This window comes from Myxine glutinosa, chromosome 14 (genome assembly GCF_964187855.1).
Source record: "Myxine glutinosa chromosome 14, kmMyxGlut1.1, whole genome shotgun sequence".
In the NCBI taxonomy this organism is placed as follows: domain Eukaryota; kingdom Metazoa; phylum Chordata; class Myxini; order Myxiniformes; family Myxinidae; genus Myxine; species Myxine glutinosa.
Window position 1 is genome coordinate 78,907,909 of NC_136274.1, and position 15,490 is coordinate 78,923,398.

General features: G+C 42.0%; 1 protein-coding gene across 5 annotated transcripts in view; it reads right to left on the minus strand.

The window, feature by feature from the left end:
- SGSM1 (small G protein signaling modulator 1) overlaps positions 1-15,490 on the minus strand; it is a 144,695-nt gene that overhangs the window by 76,875 nt on the left and 52,330 nt on the right. For 3 of the 5 annotated variants that reach the window (XM_078768342.1, XM_078768341.1, XM_078768345.1), the window contains exons 8-10: positions 10,607-10,741; positions 7,330-7,454; positions 6,435-6,500 (exon numbers count right to left, since the gene is read on the minus strand). In XM_078768342.1, coding sequence (XP_078624468.1) covers positions 6,435-6,500; positions 7,330-7,454; positions 10,607-10,741 — 326 coding nt within the window. The remainder of the gene's footprint in view (positions 1-6,434; positions 6,501-7,329; positions 7,455-10,606; positions 10,742-15,490) is intronic. The other 2 variants (XM_078768343.1, XM_078768344.1) reach the window with 1 other exon arrangement.

The following is a 15,490-nucleotide window of genomic DNA, read 5'->3' on the forward strand; positions in this document are numbered from 1 at the left end:
AGAGAAAGAGAGAGAAAGAGAGAGAAAGAGAGAGAGGGGAGAGCGAGAGCGAGAGCGAGAGCGAGAGCGAGAGAGAGAGAGAGAGAGAAAGAGAGAAAGAAAGAGAGAGAGAGAGAGAGAGAGAGGGGGGGGGGAGAGAAAGAGAGAAAGAGAGAGAGAAAGAGAGAAAGAGAGAGAGAGGGGAGAGAGAGAGAGACAGAAGAGAGAGGGGAGAGAGAGAAAGAAAGAGAGACAGGGGAGAGAGGGTGAGAGAGAGGGGAGAGAGGGAGAGAAAGAGAGAGAGAGAGAAAGAGAGGGGGGGTAGGGAGAGAGAGGGGGGGGGGAGAGAGAAAGAGAGAAAGAGAGAGGGAAAGAGGGAGCGAGAGAGAGAGAGAGGGAAAGAGGGAGCGAGAGAGAGAGAGAGATGAGAGAAAGAGAGAAAGTGAGAGAGAGAGAGAGAGAGAGAGAGAGAGAGAGAGAGAAAGAGAGAGAAAGAGAGAGAAAGAGAGAGAAAGAGAGAGAGAGAGGAGAGAGAGAGAGAGGAGAGAGAGAGAGAGAGGGAGAGAGAGAGAGACAGGGGAGAGAGGGGAGAGAGAGGGGAGAGAGAGAGAGAGAGAAAGAAAGAGAGACAGGGGGAGAGAGGGGTGAGAGAGAGAGGAGACAGAGAGAGAGAAGGATATGAGATAAAGAGAAGACAGGGAGAGGAAAGAGAGGAAAGAGAGGAGAGAGAGATTGCTATATTAAAATAGCATGAAATGATCGTCAAATGTTTTAAATGCACAAACACCAAGGCAGACCTGCCTACCCCCATTTTGGTATTTGCATAATTCCCTCATTTCCCCTTTTTCCACAACAGTCAATATCTTTGCCTGATTTATTTAACGAAAAAATTCCAATTAAAAGAAAAGTTTTTATTATCAGTGGTAAACATGCACACATACTGGTATTATTAAATAAATGGAAAAAAAAACACAGTTGACGATGTAAACACTCAATCAAACCTAGACAACAATCTTTATCTCAGGTGGGAAGTTGAACTCTTGCGTTGTATTTGAAAACCAATCGCTCAGTTATGATCTTTGTTTTTTATACAAAACGCATATTGTCCTGTAATTGTATGTATCGAATGAAGAGTCACAATCCTTTCCTTTGTTGTTTTTCTTATTCTTCTTCATGTAGTTTGGTTTCAGTGGAGCAAATAAGCTGGTGAAACGAGCAATCCCCAGCCACTCCTGGGGTTGTGCAGTGAGTTGTTGTGGAAAATTCCATCCTCCACGAAGGTGGTGGATGGGGCACTCCTCCACTAAGTGGTCTGCTGTCTGTATCTCACTGGTCACAAGCGTCAGTGTTGGTCAGGTTCCAGGAGTGCCTGCAGGTGTTGAAGCACGCAACACCTGTCCGGAGACGGTTCAGATGGCACCACTCCTTGCAAGGTTGGCAGTAGCCAGTATGGGTGACCGAGTGGAAGAATTTGTTACAATCAACCAAAAGGCTGTTTCTTTCTCCACTCACGAGGAGCCACTGTTGCCTGCCCTGCCTGGTGTTTCACCGCATGAAGGGTTGAGCCGCTCTGAGAAAGGGCTTGCGGCTCTTGAGTCGTTGCATAGGCAATTCTCCTAGGATTCTGTGATGCAGTGGATGTGCCAGTTGCTCAGTTGCTTTGAAGGAAACTTGTCTGGTTGCAGCTTCACGTCGTAAATGGTGAGGCGGGAAGCCTGCCAACATCGGTGGGTTGTGAGATGGTGTTATTCGTAGATGGTCAATGATCACTCGCAGGGCAGAGTTACGCTGCAATCCACTTTTTGTTGTGTGCTCCTACCCCATTCAGAGACACAGTACGAATATTGCAGGAGTGTGCACTCATGTAAATGGGGAAGAGTGCAGAGTCGTGAAGTCTACTCCCCGCTCTTGGCTGCAAAGGCTCTGCAGTAGATTGACCCTGGCTGCTATTGTTCCACCAACATTATTTGAAAGCAGGCGGAAGGTTAGGGTTCTGTCCAGTTTTACCCCGAGATAAGTCTCGGTACTGGAAAAGGGGAGAGAGATTCCATCGAGTTTGACTGCTAGTGGGGCTACCTGCTTCTCTGTTGGTCAGGTGGAAAGCTGAACAGATGGTCTTCTGTATGTTGAGACGGAGTCCCCATTAATAGTAGTAGGTGTGCATGGTTTTGATGTCCTGTGTAAGAGTGTGCTGCACCTCTTCAAATGTTCTACTGGTAGTAAGGATTACCAGGTCATCGGAATAGGCCTGTTTAATGCCAGAAGTCTTTGGGAAGTCAGCTGTGTACAAGTTGAAGAGTGTCAGGGACAAGACAGATCCTTGTGGGATGCAATTTTTAAGGGCTATCCTACTGCATTGTCCATTCAACATAACCCAGAAGCATCGATTAGTGACGGCTTCACTGATCAAATGCATCATTTGGCAATACTGGAGAATATTGTGCAGCTGGAGTAGAAGCCCACGATGCCAGACAGTGTTATAAGCTGAGAAGAGGGCAATAAACAGGGTGTAGCCTTTCCGATTGGCTTCAAATGCAGCCTCGATGTAGTTAGTGGTGGCCAAAACTTGATATTTGGTGCTCTGGTTCTTTCTAAAACCAGCCTGTTTGTTGGGCAGAACCTTCTCCAACAGCGGTTCAATCTTATCCAGCATCAGCCGTTCCAATAGTTTGAATGGAACCGATGAGAGAGATAAGGTGGTATCTCTTTGGGTCATTGTTTGGCTTGTGTGGCTTCAGGATAGCTACAACATTAGCTCTCTTCCATGGTCGAGGGGACCTTTGGTGTTGCCAAGTGCTGTGATATGAAACATCTAAACCATTCAAGAAATAGAGGATCAGCATGGATCAGCTGCTCAGCATATATGTTATCTGGGCCTGCCGTCTTTCCATGTTTCAGTGTTCTAAGTGCTGATTTAAACTCAAAAGGGAAGAAATGGCAGGTAAGACCTCAGTCAACAGATGGTAGGTATCTTGTCACCTTCAGTTTGGTATTTTGTCAGACGAGATAATGCTTTGTCAGGGTGCACATATGTGATATTGTTGCCGAGGGGGCGTGAAATTGAGTCAGAGGTAACAGGGCAAGGTTACAGATCTCCCTGTGAATCAATTGATCATTTGCCAAGCTTTCCGACTGGAATGTGTAAAATTAATGTTCTCAACGGAATCCTGCCATCTTGTTTCATGACCGCCATCTAATCTAGACTTGAGCTGGGATGCCAGATGGGAAACTTCCAAGTCATGTAATGCATTTCTGAACTAGATGGTATGCATAGAATACTTAACCCGTGCAGTCAACTTGGTGCGAGCCAACTCTTCTGTTTTTTCATTTGATCCCATATGGCTGCCAGGCCACATGACCGATGACATCATAAATTTACATTCCCCAATATAATTGTTGTGAAGATCACACTCAATAAATTTCAAACTGTTCAGACTAAGCGTTGTACTCGTCGAATTATGACGTCATAATTAAGGTACCAATGAGGTCATCATTGGTACCTTAATTCTCCATGCGGAGTTCTTTACAATGAGTAACGTATCAATTTTTTCCATGGAGCGGTTTCGGACATATAGAGGTGCAACGTTTTTCGGTTTTCCCAAGATGGCGGTTGTACCACATGACCTATGACATCATAATTATCATTAAAATATTCTACATGATGAGGCGCTCCTTTTAATAAAAAGTCGTGTCCGTTGGACTAATAGTTGCGGAGGAAATAAAAATTTCATACTGATCGGATCAATTGTTGTACTTGTCAAATTATGACGTCGTAATGAAGGCACTGATGACATCATAATTAACATATCTTATTCCCCTTCAGGAGTACTTGACAATGAACCATGTTTCAATTTTCTCCATTGAGCAGTTTCGGAGATTTTGAGGTGCAACGTTTTTCCAAGATTGTGTTCGTATCACGTGACCTATGATGTCATAATTATCACTAAAAATATCTACAGGAGGAGGTGCTCCTATTGTGCAAAATGTAGTGTTAATTGGACCAAATGCTTTCTGAGAAAACGAATTTTTAAAATGCAGACATGTACGTACGCCACACGTACTAACGCAACCGATCGCTTAACCTTGCTTTTCGCAAGCGCAGGGTAGTGAGTCATAAAATATTTCGCACTCATGGTCCTATCCACAGATGAGAGCCTTACGGTACCATCGTGGGATGCAGAATTTGGAGGCAACACTGATGCCATCACAGAAAGCAAGATAGATGCTGTCGGCATCTTCAGAATCTGGGGCAGTGAGCATAACCGATATCCTGTCATTTTACTGCAATTTTCAAGTTCGCCTTCCGGAAGTTGCATCTTTTGGATGGGAGTGAAGGTTTGGGGCCAGGTGGGGAACACCATTGAGAAGGACAGATCTATGATGGGAATGAGGAGAACATTCCAGGGCAGATCTTCCAGGTCAGGATTAGTGAAAATGTTCCATCGACCTGAGTAGCTTCCGTCTGTCAGAGAAGGGTCAGATATGACTGTGAAGCCCAGTTACAAAATCCTTCCCCATTACCTGTTCAGTCGTTATAAACCCAGTCACGATGTGGCCAATTGAAATCACTCATGAACAGAATAGGGTAGGGGTGGGTGGAGGCTGTCAGATCCATACCTTTGATGCAATTTTACAAAGTGCTCTATTGATGGTTTTGGAGCTGGGCTGTGATGATGCAAACAACAGAAAGGAGAGTTCAGTTCATGTAAAAGCCACATTTGGCACGAAATCGAGTTTGATCCATCTAATAAAGATATCAGTCAGCAGATATGCTATTCCAAATGAAGTTAGAAAGAAAGAGGTAAACAAAATGTAAAGAAAACAGAGAAAGTTTGAAAAAGACAATGGATTTTTTTATGATTGTCAGCCAATAATTATCCCAATGGTTTAAAAAAAACCCCAAAAAAACAGGGGAATAATGTAATCGTCTGCGTCTGTCTGTCTGTCCGTCACGCTATCTCCTAAACAGTTGTGCAGAAATTCACCAAACTTGGTAGTTATGATCACCACATGGCAATAAGGTGTTAGAGCAGTATCATCTTTGGCACTGTCCTCTGGGCTGGGGTCAGGGTCAAGGTCAAAAAGTAAAATATCTAAAAAAATGTAATTATGGGCACATTTTGAAACATGTTTAATGAAACTTTGTGTATGCAATCAACATTGGGGGAGGCATGAATTATGTAAAGATTGTTTGGATTTGACACGCAGTTCATGCCCTAGGGGTGAGGAGTCAGGGTCACAGGGATCAAAACAAAAGATTTTTTTAAACTCTAAATTTGATAATTGGGTAATTGCTGGTGGAACTCTTTGCCATCTTTCAACTTTGCTTTAGCTGGGAAGCGTGGGGATTTGCGATTGCGTGCGATTTGACTTCGCTCTCGTTTATGAATTTACCTATGATTGTACATTTGCAAAGTTTTGCTTAAAAAAATATGGCTTACGTAAAGGTAAGCAGGTCTGACTAAAGGTGTAGTAGCACAACAAAAGGCCTGGTTTTCAGCTGCAAGGTCCCTTAAAAATCCAAATATATGATTGTAGTACATCCCAGATTCTGCTTGTTAAAGTATTTTGATGCAGGTTTTATCTCAACAAGTTTATAAACAAAGAAACAAAACACCTTAGCGAAGCCAACTTTTGCTGATATGGTTACAAATCGGATTTGAATATGAAATGACACAAACGTTTTTCGAGTAGCAATAAAGTTAACTGTATTTAAAGGACCTTCAGGGTGATGGCAAAATCAGAGGCAGCAGATATGCTATTCTAAATGAACAGGTAGAAAGAAAGAGGTAAACAAAATGTCAAGAGAACAAAGAAAGTTCAAGTATAGATTGCAGGCTGACGTCACTAAACACTAAACAAACGAATGTCAGGGCACGATGGTGATGTACAATTTCAAAAAGATCACATCAGTCTAGGCCATGGGACTTATCCAAATCATGGCTGAATGTTAGCCAAAATGGTGGCACCATTAATGACAGACAATATGTTCATGATACTTTTAAAACAATAAGGTACATTACATGCACAGGATGAAATAGAATGCAAGTAAATACAGACTTCAAAATATAATACAATGAAAACAAAAAAGGGGAAAGCAGAAAGGGAAAGACAGAGAAACAGCGAGACAGCGAGACAGACGTCAAAGTCAACAGGTCTATTCACCAATAATTTTAAATAGGCGGACACGATTGAGCATGGGACATTTGAGCATTGAGCTTCAAGATTGAGCATGGGACAATAAGGCAGTGACGATGCTTGGATTGCACACCTAAGAACAGCACTCCAATGCAACATTAGGCAAGTCCAGACAGCAATATGCAAAAAGGCACCAAGCTCAGGAGCAGCTTTGCAATAACAGAGTACGCTACATTTCCCAAGCACAAAGCAAGAAGCACGAGGAAGCACGGACAGAGAGCGATGCACGACACTTGGGTGGGGAGAGCAGAACTTACTGTATCCGACAACCATTTCTTTCCCATGCACCTGATTTGGAGTCCACTCTCGGGCTGTCAGCAACACTGCAAAGCAGCGTGTAGCCAGTGCCAAGCAGCGGTGTGGGATTGGTTTGTTGTATTGGGAGTGATTTGGTCACGGGACGTTAAGTGGAAGAAATATGGTGGGGTATGGGTAGGAGAGGGGGCAATGCATCAGCATGCCAAGCCATATGTCATGCCAGAGTGATGACGGGAGTGGGATGGAGTGGGGAAATCAAATCAATAAGCAGATTTGATATGGCATGGTAGAGATGGAGAAGAGCAAAGGTTTAAGAACAGTTGGGAAAGGAAGGCATGAAGCGAGTCACAAGCAATACAAAAATGGAGTTTTACAGCATTGCAAATAACTCATGCAATCACAGGCAAAACGTAAAAACATCAGTTAATGATCACAACCAAAGGAAACTTCCAACTCCACTTCCCTCCTGGTTTGATAAACATGCTGAAGCGAGTGTTTAGGGAGCTAAAAGGGTTATTACCAAACAACACCAACTGAAGAGGCCAGTTTGCACTGGTCACACAAGTTTTTAAAGTTGACAATACTTGTGTTGGTCAAACTCTAACCGCAGCGGTCGGTCCAATATCAATCGCTCAAGTGTGCAAGCGACGAGGTACAAATGCTATCATCATTTCCTTCATCAAATATTTTCGAAAGATTTTATCAACTGTGTTGTTTTATCAGTTGTACGAGCCAAGATGCACATGGCACATCGCAATAAAAACTTCAATAAAATGCACACACGAGTAGTAAGTAATGGCATGTTCTGTTGTTTGTGCATTTTAAGAATACAAGAAAATGCGAAACATTTTTCTTTTAAAATCATAATGAGCAAATTACGGAGAAGATAATCACCTTTTTTCCAGTTCATTTACTGCAAGAGAGCCATTCATTAGCTGGTTTGGAGTCCACTTTAGGGAAAGGTTCTCAGCAGTTTGATGCAAAGACAAGTAACCAGGGATCGCCTCCATCTCTTCTTTCTGTTACAAGAAAAATCACATAACAGCTATGCCTTTCAACAACAACAAATAACCCCATTGGACAGCAACAAATAACTTCATTGGTCTGCAACAAATAACTTCATTGAACTGTAACAAATAACTTCATTGGACTGCAACAAATAACTTCATTGGTCTGCAACAAATAACCCCATTGGACTGCAACAAATAACTTCATTGGACTGCAACAAATAACTTCATTGAACTGTAACAAATAACTTCATTGGTCTGCAACAAATAACCCAATTGGACTGCAACAAATAACTTCATTGAACTGCAACAAATAACTTCATTGAACTGTAACAAATAACTTCATTGGACTGCAACAAATAACTTCATTGGTCTGCAACAAATAACCCCATTGGACTGCAACAAATAACGCCATTGGACTGCAACAAATAACTTCATTGGTCTGCAACAAAAAACTTCATTGGACTGCAACAAATAACTTCATTGGACTGCAACAAATAACTTAATTGGACTGTAACAAATAACCCCATTGGACTGCAACAAATAACTTCATTGGTCTGCAACAAATATCCCCATTGAACTGCAACATAATATCCCCATTGGACTGTAACAAATAACTTCATTGGACTGCAACAAATAACTTCATTGGACTGCAACAAATAATTTCATTGGACTGCAACAAATAACCCCATTGGCCTGCAACAAATAACTTCATTGGACTGCAACAAATAACTTCATTGGACTGCAACAAATAACCCCATTGGACTGCAACAAATAACTTCATTGGACTGCAACAAATAACTTCATTGGACTGCAACAAATAACTTCATTGGACTGCAACAAATAACTTCATTGGACTGCAACAAATAACTTCATTGGACTGCAACAAATAACCCCATTGGACTGCAACAAATAACCCCATTGGACTGCAACAAATAACCCCATTGGACTGCAACAAATAACTTCATTGGACTGCAACAAATAACCCCATTGGACTGCAACAAATAACTTCATTGGTCTGCAACAAATAACTTCATTGTTCTGCAACAAATAACCCCATTGGCCTGCAACAAATAACTTCATTGGACTGCAACAAATATCCCCATTGAACTGCAACAAATAACCCCATTGGTCTGCAACAAATAACTTCATTGGACTGCAACAAATAACCCCATTGGACTGCAACAAATAACTTCATTGGACTGCAACAAATAACTTCATTGGTCTGCAACAAATAACCCCATTGGTCTGCAACAAATAACACCATTGGTCTGCAACAAATAACTTCATTGGTCTGCAACAAATAACCCCATTGGTCTGCAACAAATAACTTCATTGGTCTGCAACAAATAACACCATTGGTCTGCAACAAATAACTTCATTGGACTGCAACAAATAACATCATTGGACTGCAACAAACAACCCCATTGGACTGCAACAAATAACATCATTGGACTGCAACAAATAACTTCATTGGACTGCAACAAATAACTTCATTGGACTGCAACAAATAACCCCATTGGACTGCAACAAATAACTTCATTGGACTGCAACAAATAACTTCATTGGACTGCAACAAATAACTTCATTGGACTGCAACAAATAACTTCATTGGACTGCAACAAATAACTTCATTGGACTGCAACAAATAACCCCATTGGACTGCAACAAATAACCCCATTGGACTGCAACAAATAACTTCATTGGACTGCAACAAATAACCCCATTGGACTGCAACAAATAACTTCATTGGTCTGCAACAAATAACTTCATTGTTCTGCAACAAATAACCCCATTGGCCTGCAACAAATAACTTAATTGGTCTGCAACAAATAACTTCATTGGTCTGCAACAAATAACACCATTGGTCTGCAACAAATAACTTCATTGGACTGCAACAAATAACCCCATTGGACTGCAACAAATAACCCCATTGGACTGCAACAAATAACCCCATTGGACTGCAACAAATATCCCCATTGGACTGCAACAAATAACCCCATTGGACTGCAACAAATAACCCCATTGAACTGCAACAAATAACTTCATTGGTCTGCAACAAATAACCCCATTGGTCTGCATCAAATAACTTCATTGGTCTGCAACAAATAACCCCATTGGACTGCAACAAATAACTTCATTGGTCTGCAACAAATAACCCCAATGGACTGCAACAAATAACCCCATTGGACTGCAACAAATAACTTCATTGGTCTGCAACAAATAACCCCATTGGTCTGCATCAAATAACTTCATTGGTCTGCAACAAATAACCCCATTGGACTGCAACAAATAACCCCATTGAACTGCAACAAATAACTTCATTGGTCTGCAACAAATAACCCCATTGGTCTGCATCAAATAACTTCATTGGTCTGCAACAAATAACCCCATTGGACTGCAACAAATAACCCCATTGGACTGCAACAAATAACCCCAATGGACTGCAACAAATAACCCCAATGGACTGCAACAAATAACCCCAATGGACTGCAACAAATAACTTCATTGGACTGCAACAAATAACCCCATTGAACTGCAACAAATAACTTCATTGGACTGCAACAAATAACCCCATTGGAATGCAACAAATAACCCCATTGGACTGCAACAAATAACCCCATTGGACAGCAACAAATAACTTCATTGGACTGCAACAAATAACTTCATTGGGTCTGCAACAAATAACTTCATTGGCCTGCAACAATTAACCCCATTGACTGCAACAAATATATCCATTGGCCTGCAACAAATAACCCCATTGGACAGCAACAAATAACTTCATTGGACTGCAACAAATAACTTCATTGGGTCTGCAACAAATAACACCATTGGTCTGCAACAAATAACTTCATTGGCCTGCAACAAATAACCCCATTGGACAGCAACAAATAACTTCATTGGACTGCAACAAATAACTTCATTGGGTCTGCAACAAATAACACCATTGGTCTGCAACAAATAACCCCATTGGACTGCAACAAATATCCCCATTGGCCTGCAACAATTAACCCCATTGACTGCAACAAATATATCCATTGGCCTGCAACAATTAACCCCATTGACTGCAACAAATATATCCATTGGCCTGCAACAATTAACCCCATTGAGTGCAACAAATATCCCCATTGGTCACACAGATTTGCTCATAGGGTATTGCCTACCGGCTGCACCAGGACATTGTTCTTTCCGTAAAGCAGAGTTGTGCGCGAGTTCTGGTGCAGCAGCTCGACGTAATCTCGTGCAGAGAAAGGTGAGCGATCCTCGGACATACTCCCACTGGAATGCCTCTTGCGGATCTAAACGAAAGCAGATGATTGAAGCGATTAAAATAGAAGAGCTGACAAGTCTCGACTGACACTATAATGCACTGCACCTGATTCCAACTCAGTATCTGGTGTCTTAACCCTATCTGGGCTGGGCTATTTTGGGGTTTAATTTGGCTGGGGAGCTTTTCACCCCCACTCACCCACCTCCCTCCCCCCCCCCCCCTTTCAGATCTCGGCAACGCAAGGTCTGATCATCATAAAAATTGGCACATATATGGAAGGTCATTATACGAACATGCCTGCATTGAAAGAAGACAAAAGGGGACAGAACTTCAGATTTATAAATGAGCTAGTGCAAATAGCACTGATTTGGGTATATTTTACACACACACATGGACAAGTTACGGTTTTGGATGGACATGTGATCATACAAAAGTTATGTAACACCTAAATTTCAAAAATGTTTGCGATTTTGCAAATTTGCCTTTAAACCTTGTGTGAGACTCTAGAGGAAAGAAACATGAAAGAAATTTTTCTTATGGGCGGCGGTTTGGAAGTTACCATGAAAATCGATGAGGGGAGGCATTTACCTAGAAGTGCCCCTAGAAGGAGGTACTAGACATTTATATCAGTGTTTCTACCCCTAGAAGGAGGTACTAGACATTTATATCAGTGTTTCTACCCCGAGAAGGTACTAAACATTTATATCAGTGTTTCTACCCCTAGAAGGAGGTACTAGACATTTATATCAGTGTTTCTACCCCAAGAAGGTACGAGACATATCAGTGTTTCTACCCCTAGAAGGTACTATACATTTATATCAGTGTTTCTACCCCTAGAAGGTACTATACATTTATATCAGTGTTTCTACCCCTAGAAGGAGGTACTAGACATTTATATCAGTGTTTCTACCCCAAGAAGGTACGAGACATATCAGTGTTTCTACCCCTAGAAGGTACAAGACATTTATATCAGTGTTTCTACCCCTAGAAGGTACTATACATTTATATCAGTGTTTCTACCCCTAGAAGGTACTATACATTTATATCAGTGTTTCCACCCCTAGAAGGTACTAGACATTTATATCAGTGTTTCTACCCCTAGAAGGAGGTACTAGACATTTATATCAGTGTTTCTACCCTGAGAAGGTACTAGACATTTATATCAGTGTTTCCACCCCTAGAAGGTACTAGACATTTATATCAGTGTTTCTACCCCTAGAAGGAGGTACTAGACATTTATATCAGTGTTTCTACCCCTAGAAGGTACTATACATTTATATCAGTGTTTCTACCCCTAGAAGGTACTAGACATTTATATCAGTGTTTCTACCCCGAGAAGGTACTAGACATTTATATCAGTGTTTCTACCCCTAGAAGGTACTAGACATTTATATCAGTGTTTCTACCCCAAGAAGGTACTAGACATTTATATCAGTGTTTCTACCCCTAGAAGGTACTAGACATTTATATCAGTGTTTCTACCCCAAGAAGGTACTAGACATTTATATCAGTGTTTCTACCCCTAGAAGGTACTAGACATTTAGACGGGTCAATATACAACCAGAACAGCCGTACCCCAAACAAATTGCAAATTTTAGTTTTATTGCATTTCCTTATATTTTAAGACTTACTTAGGAACATATCAAAAGTTGGACATAAATGGACCATGGGAAAGTAAAAATTTTTGACATGATAAAAATGTCACAAAACCATGCACGATTCACTACGTCGAAAACGTCTTTGGTTTTTTATTTTTGTTTCTTTTTGTTTATATAAATTAATTTGTTCCACTGAGACCAGCTGCAAAGGCAACATTTTATAACACTTGTTTCGTGTCTTTAACAATGTTTACATCTGCTACCTGACACATGTCTTTAACAATATGACCTCCCAGCATGTAGGCTAATGACCTAATTCCTCACTGGTAGTTGTGCAGCTTGACTGAGTAACAACTCCACATGAATGAGTTAATTACACCTAATTAGGACTCAATTGGACAACGTTGTATGGTAAACATTGGAGATACAATACAATACAACCAAGGAGATACAGTACAATACAACCAAGGCCAAGGCAGTAGCAAAAAGACAGGTAGGCCTATGCATACAATTGCCCCATATATTCTACATGTATTTTGTACTCCTACAACTGTAGTGTATGATGGTATTTATTTTCCAGGTTCTAGAGTTGTGGGGATGCATATTTATTTAATAGGAATGGGACCAGTTGATTGGGGAAGGGGGGGGGGGGGTTCTATCAGTATGTTTTTCTTCTGGACTATACATATCTTTTCCTGGTGCACCTTGTGACTAAGCAACAGAGCCCTTCAGCCAAACTAACATACGCACTACATAAACCTAAACTAACATCCATTTGCTTGTGGATCAGTGTCTTACACGTCAGGTTGTTGGCAAGATTGTGGAAGTTGACCCTGGGTTTCAAGAACAAGTGGCAGAACTGGAGCGACTGTACATTTCCCTGGAGACTGTCGAAAGTGACACTATAGAGTCTGTGTTGCAATCAGAGTGCATTCATTTCATTGACAATAGATTGAATCAGGAAAGGAATAAACTTGCAAAGGACTCGAAAACCAGTGCACTTTGGATCAACTACCAGCGTATGTTGGGAATTGCAAGGGCACTTGTGGCAGCTGATCGGACGGGGTCCTGGGAGATGCATCTCCAAGCCATATCAGCTTGCTTGCCGATATTTGCAGCTGCTGGCCATCCCAATTACCTGAAGTCAGCTCGACTCTATCTCGAGAAGATGCTTGCTTTAGAGGATGACAACCCTGAGGTTCATCAGAAGTTCCAATCTGGTTATCATGTAATCCGGCGCAGTGACCAATACTGGGCTGGCCTAGGCTCTGATCTTGTGATAGAACAGACATTAATGCGCTCACTGAAAAGCCAAGGGGGGCTGACTCGAGGAAGTGGGATGTCAGAGCACCAGAGAGCAGTTTGGACTCTGTCTTCAACCATATCGTCCTCCTACAACCTTGCTATGCAAGAACTGACCTCGAGTAGCTACTCAACAAGTGAACAACATAAGGAGTTGACAACATCCAGGGTGAGTCGAGATGAAGCTGATCGTGGCAAAGTTGCCGAAAAACTGGACAGCTTCACACCATTTTCTGATGACAAGTCATTGCGCAATATCATCACAGGGGTTACTGCAAATGAGGATGTCAATGTTCATGACCTATTCAAAGTAGGTAGTGACATTGTCAAGAAGATGGATGATCACCCAGCTTACTCCTATTCACACAAAAGGAGTTCTAAAGCCAAGACACTTGCATTCAGCAGGGCAGTCAAAGTTGCTGAGGACCGCACAATAGATCCAGCGTTACTATTCCAGAGGTTCTTAGTGGTGTCACAGACGGGAGATCTCCAGATAGGTGAAGTGATGAAATATGAACTCTGCCCATACCCAATGTCTCTTTTTGAGGCAAAAAACATCCTGCGCCAGCCAGATAAACCACAGTTGGCGGAGGCAATAAGGAATTATGCTACAACCAAATCTGACAATGCTGTCAACCAGACAGTTCCAGGAACAGATCACTATGTTCTTGACGGGGGATCACTTATTCACCGCTTAAAGTGGACAGAGGGATTCACCTACAGTTCCATTGCAGATGAATATGCCTCATTTACAGTACGACACTATGGCAAAGCTACTGTTGTGTTTGATGGTTATGAGGCTGGGCCAAGCACAAAGGACTGTTCTCATCAACGTCGGAATAGAAACAAGAATGCCACCAAGGTTAACATTACGGAGTCAACAAAATTTGTTGGGAAAAAGGAGGACTTTCTGTCGAATGAGTCAAACAAGCAGGCAATGATACTGTTGATTATAGAGGTGTTGCACAAGGAAGGCTGTGAGGTGATCCAAGCAGAGGGAGATGCTGATGTTGAGATTGCAAAAGCGGCCGTCGCAAATGCGGCTTCCAGATCTACAACCCTCATTGGAGAAGATACAGATCTCCTTCTCCTCCTGCTCTTCTATATGGTGGAGACAAACTGCATTGAACTCTATTTCCGTTCTGACAAGGCAAAATCAAATGTCTACAATATCAAAGTCCTTCAGCAGATACTTGGAAATGCAGCCTGCAGAGATATATTGTTCCTTCATGCATTAACTGGCTGTGACGCAACGTCTCGTGTCTTTGGGATTGGAAAGAAGTCAGGGTTTCAAAGAATCTTCAAGAAAGAAAAGGAACTGATAGACAGCTCAAAGGTGTTCTGTAAACCACAGCAGAGTCAGGATGTTATTGAAACTGCAGGCTGCAGAGCAATGGTGGCATTGTTTGAAGCAAATCAGAACGACTCATTGGCATCGATCAGATACAACATTCTCTGCAAAAAGGTTGCAAGGGCTAAGGCATTTGTCACTCCTGAAAGACTGCCACCCACATCCGCTGCCTGCAAGTTTCATTCTCTGCGGACCTATTACCAGGTAATGGAATGGATGGGCCTTTGTTGTGGAATGGAGCCAACGGAGTGGGGATGGAAGGTAGAAGGAGGAAAACTTGTTCCAGTGATGACAGACAAAAGCCCTGCTCCAGACATACTACTTCAGATGATTCACTGCAATTGTTCAGGGGGGTGCAAAACACTAAGGTGTTCATGTAGGAAGCATGGATTAGAGTGCACCAGTGCATGTGGACATTGCCAGGACAGCAACTGTGACAATATGAGTGTTGAACCAGACATAGAGGAGGAGGAGGAGGACGATGAAACTGGAATCTAAGACTAGAAGGCATATGGTACTTCCACAT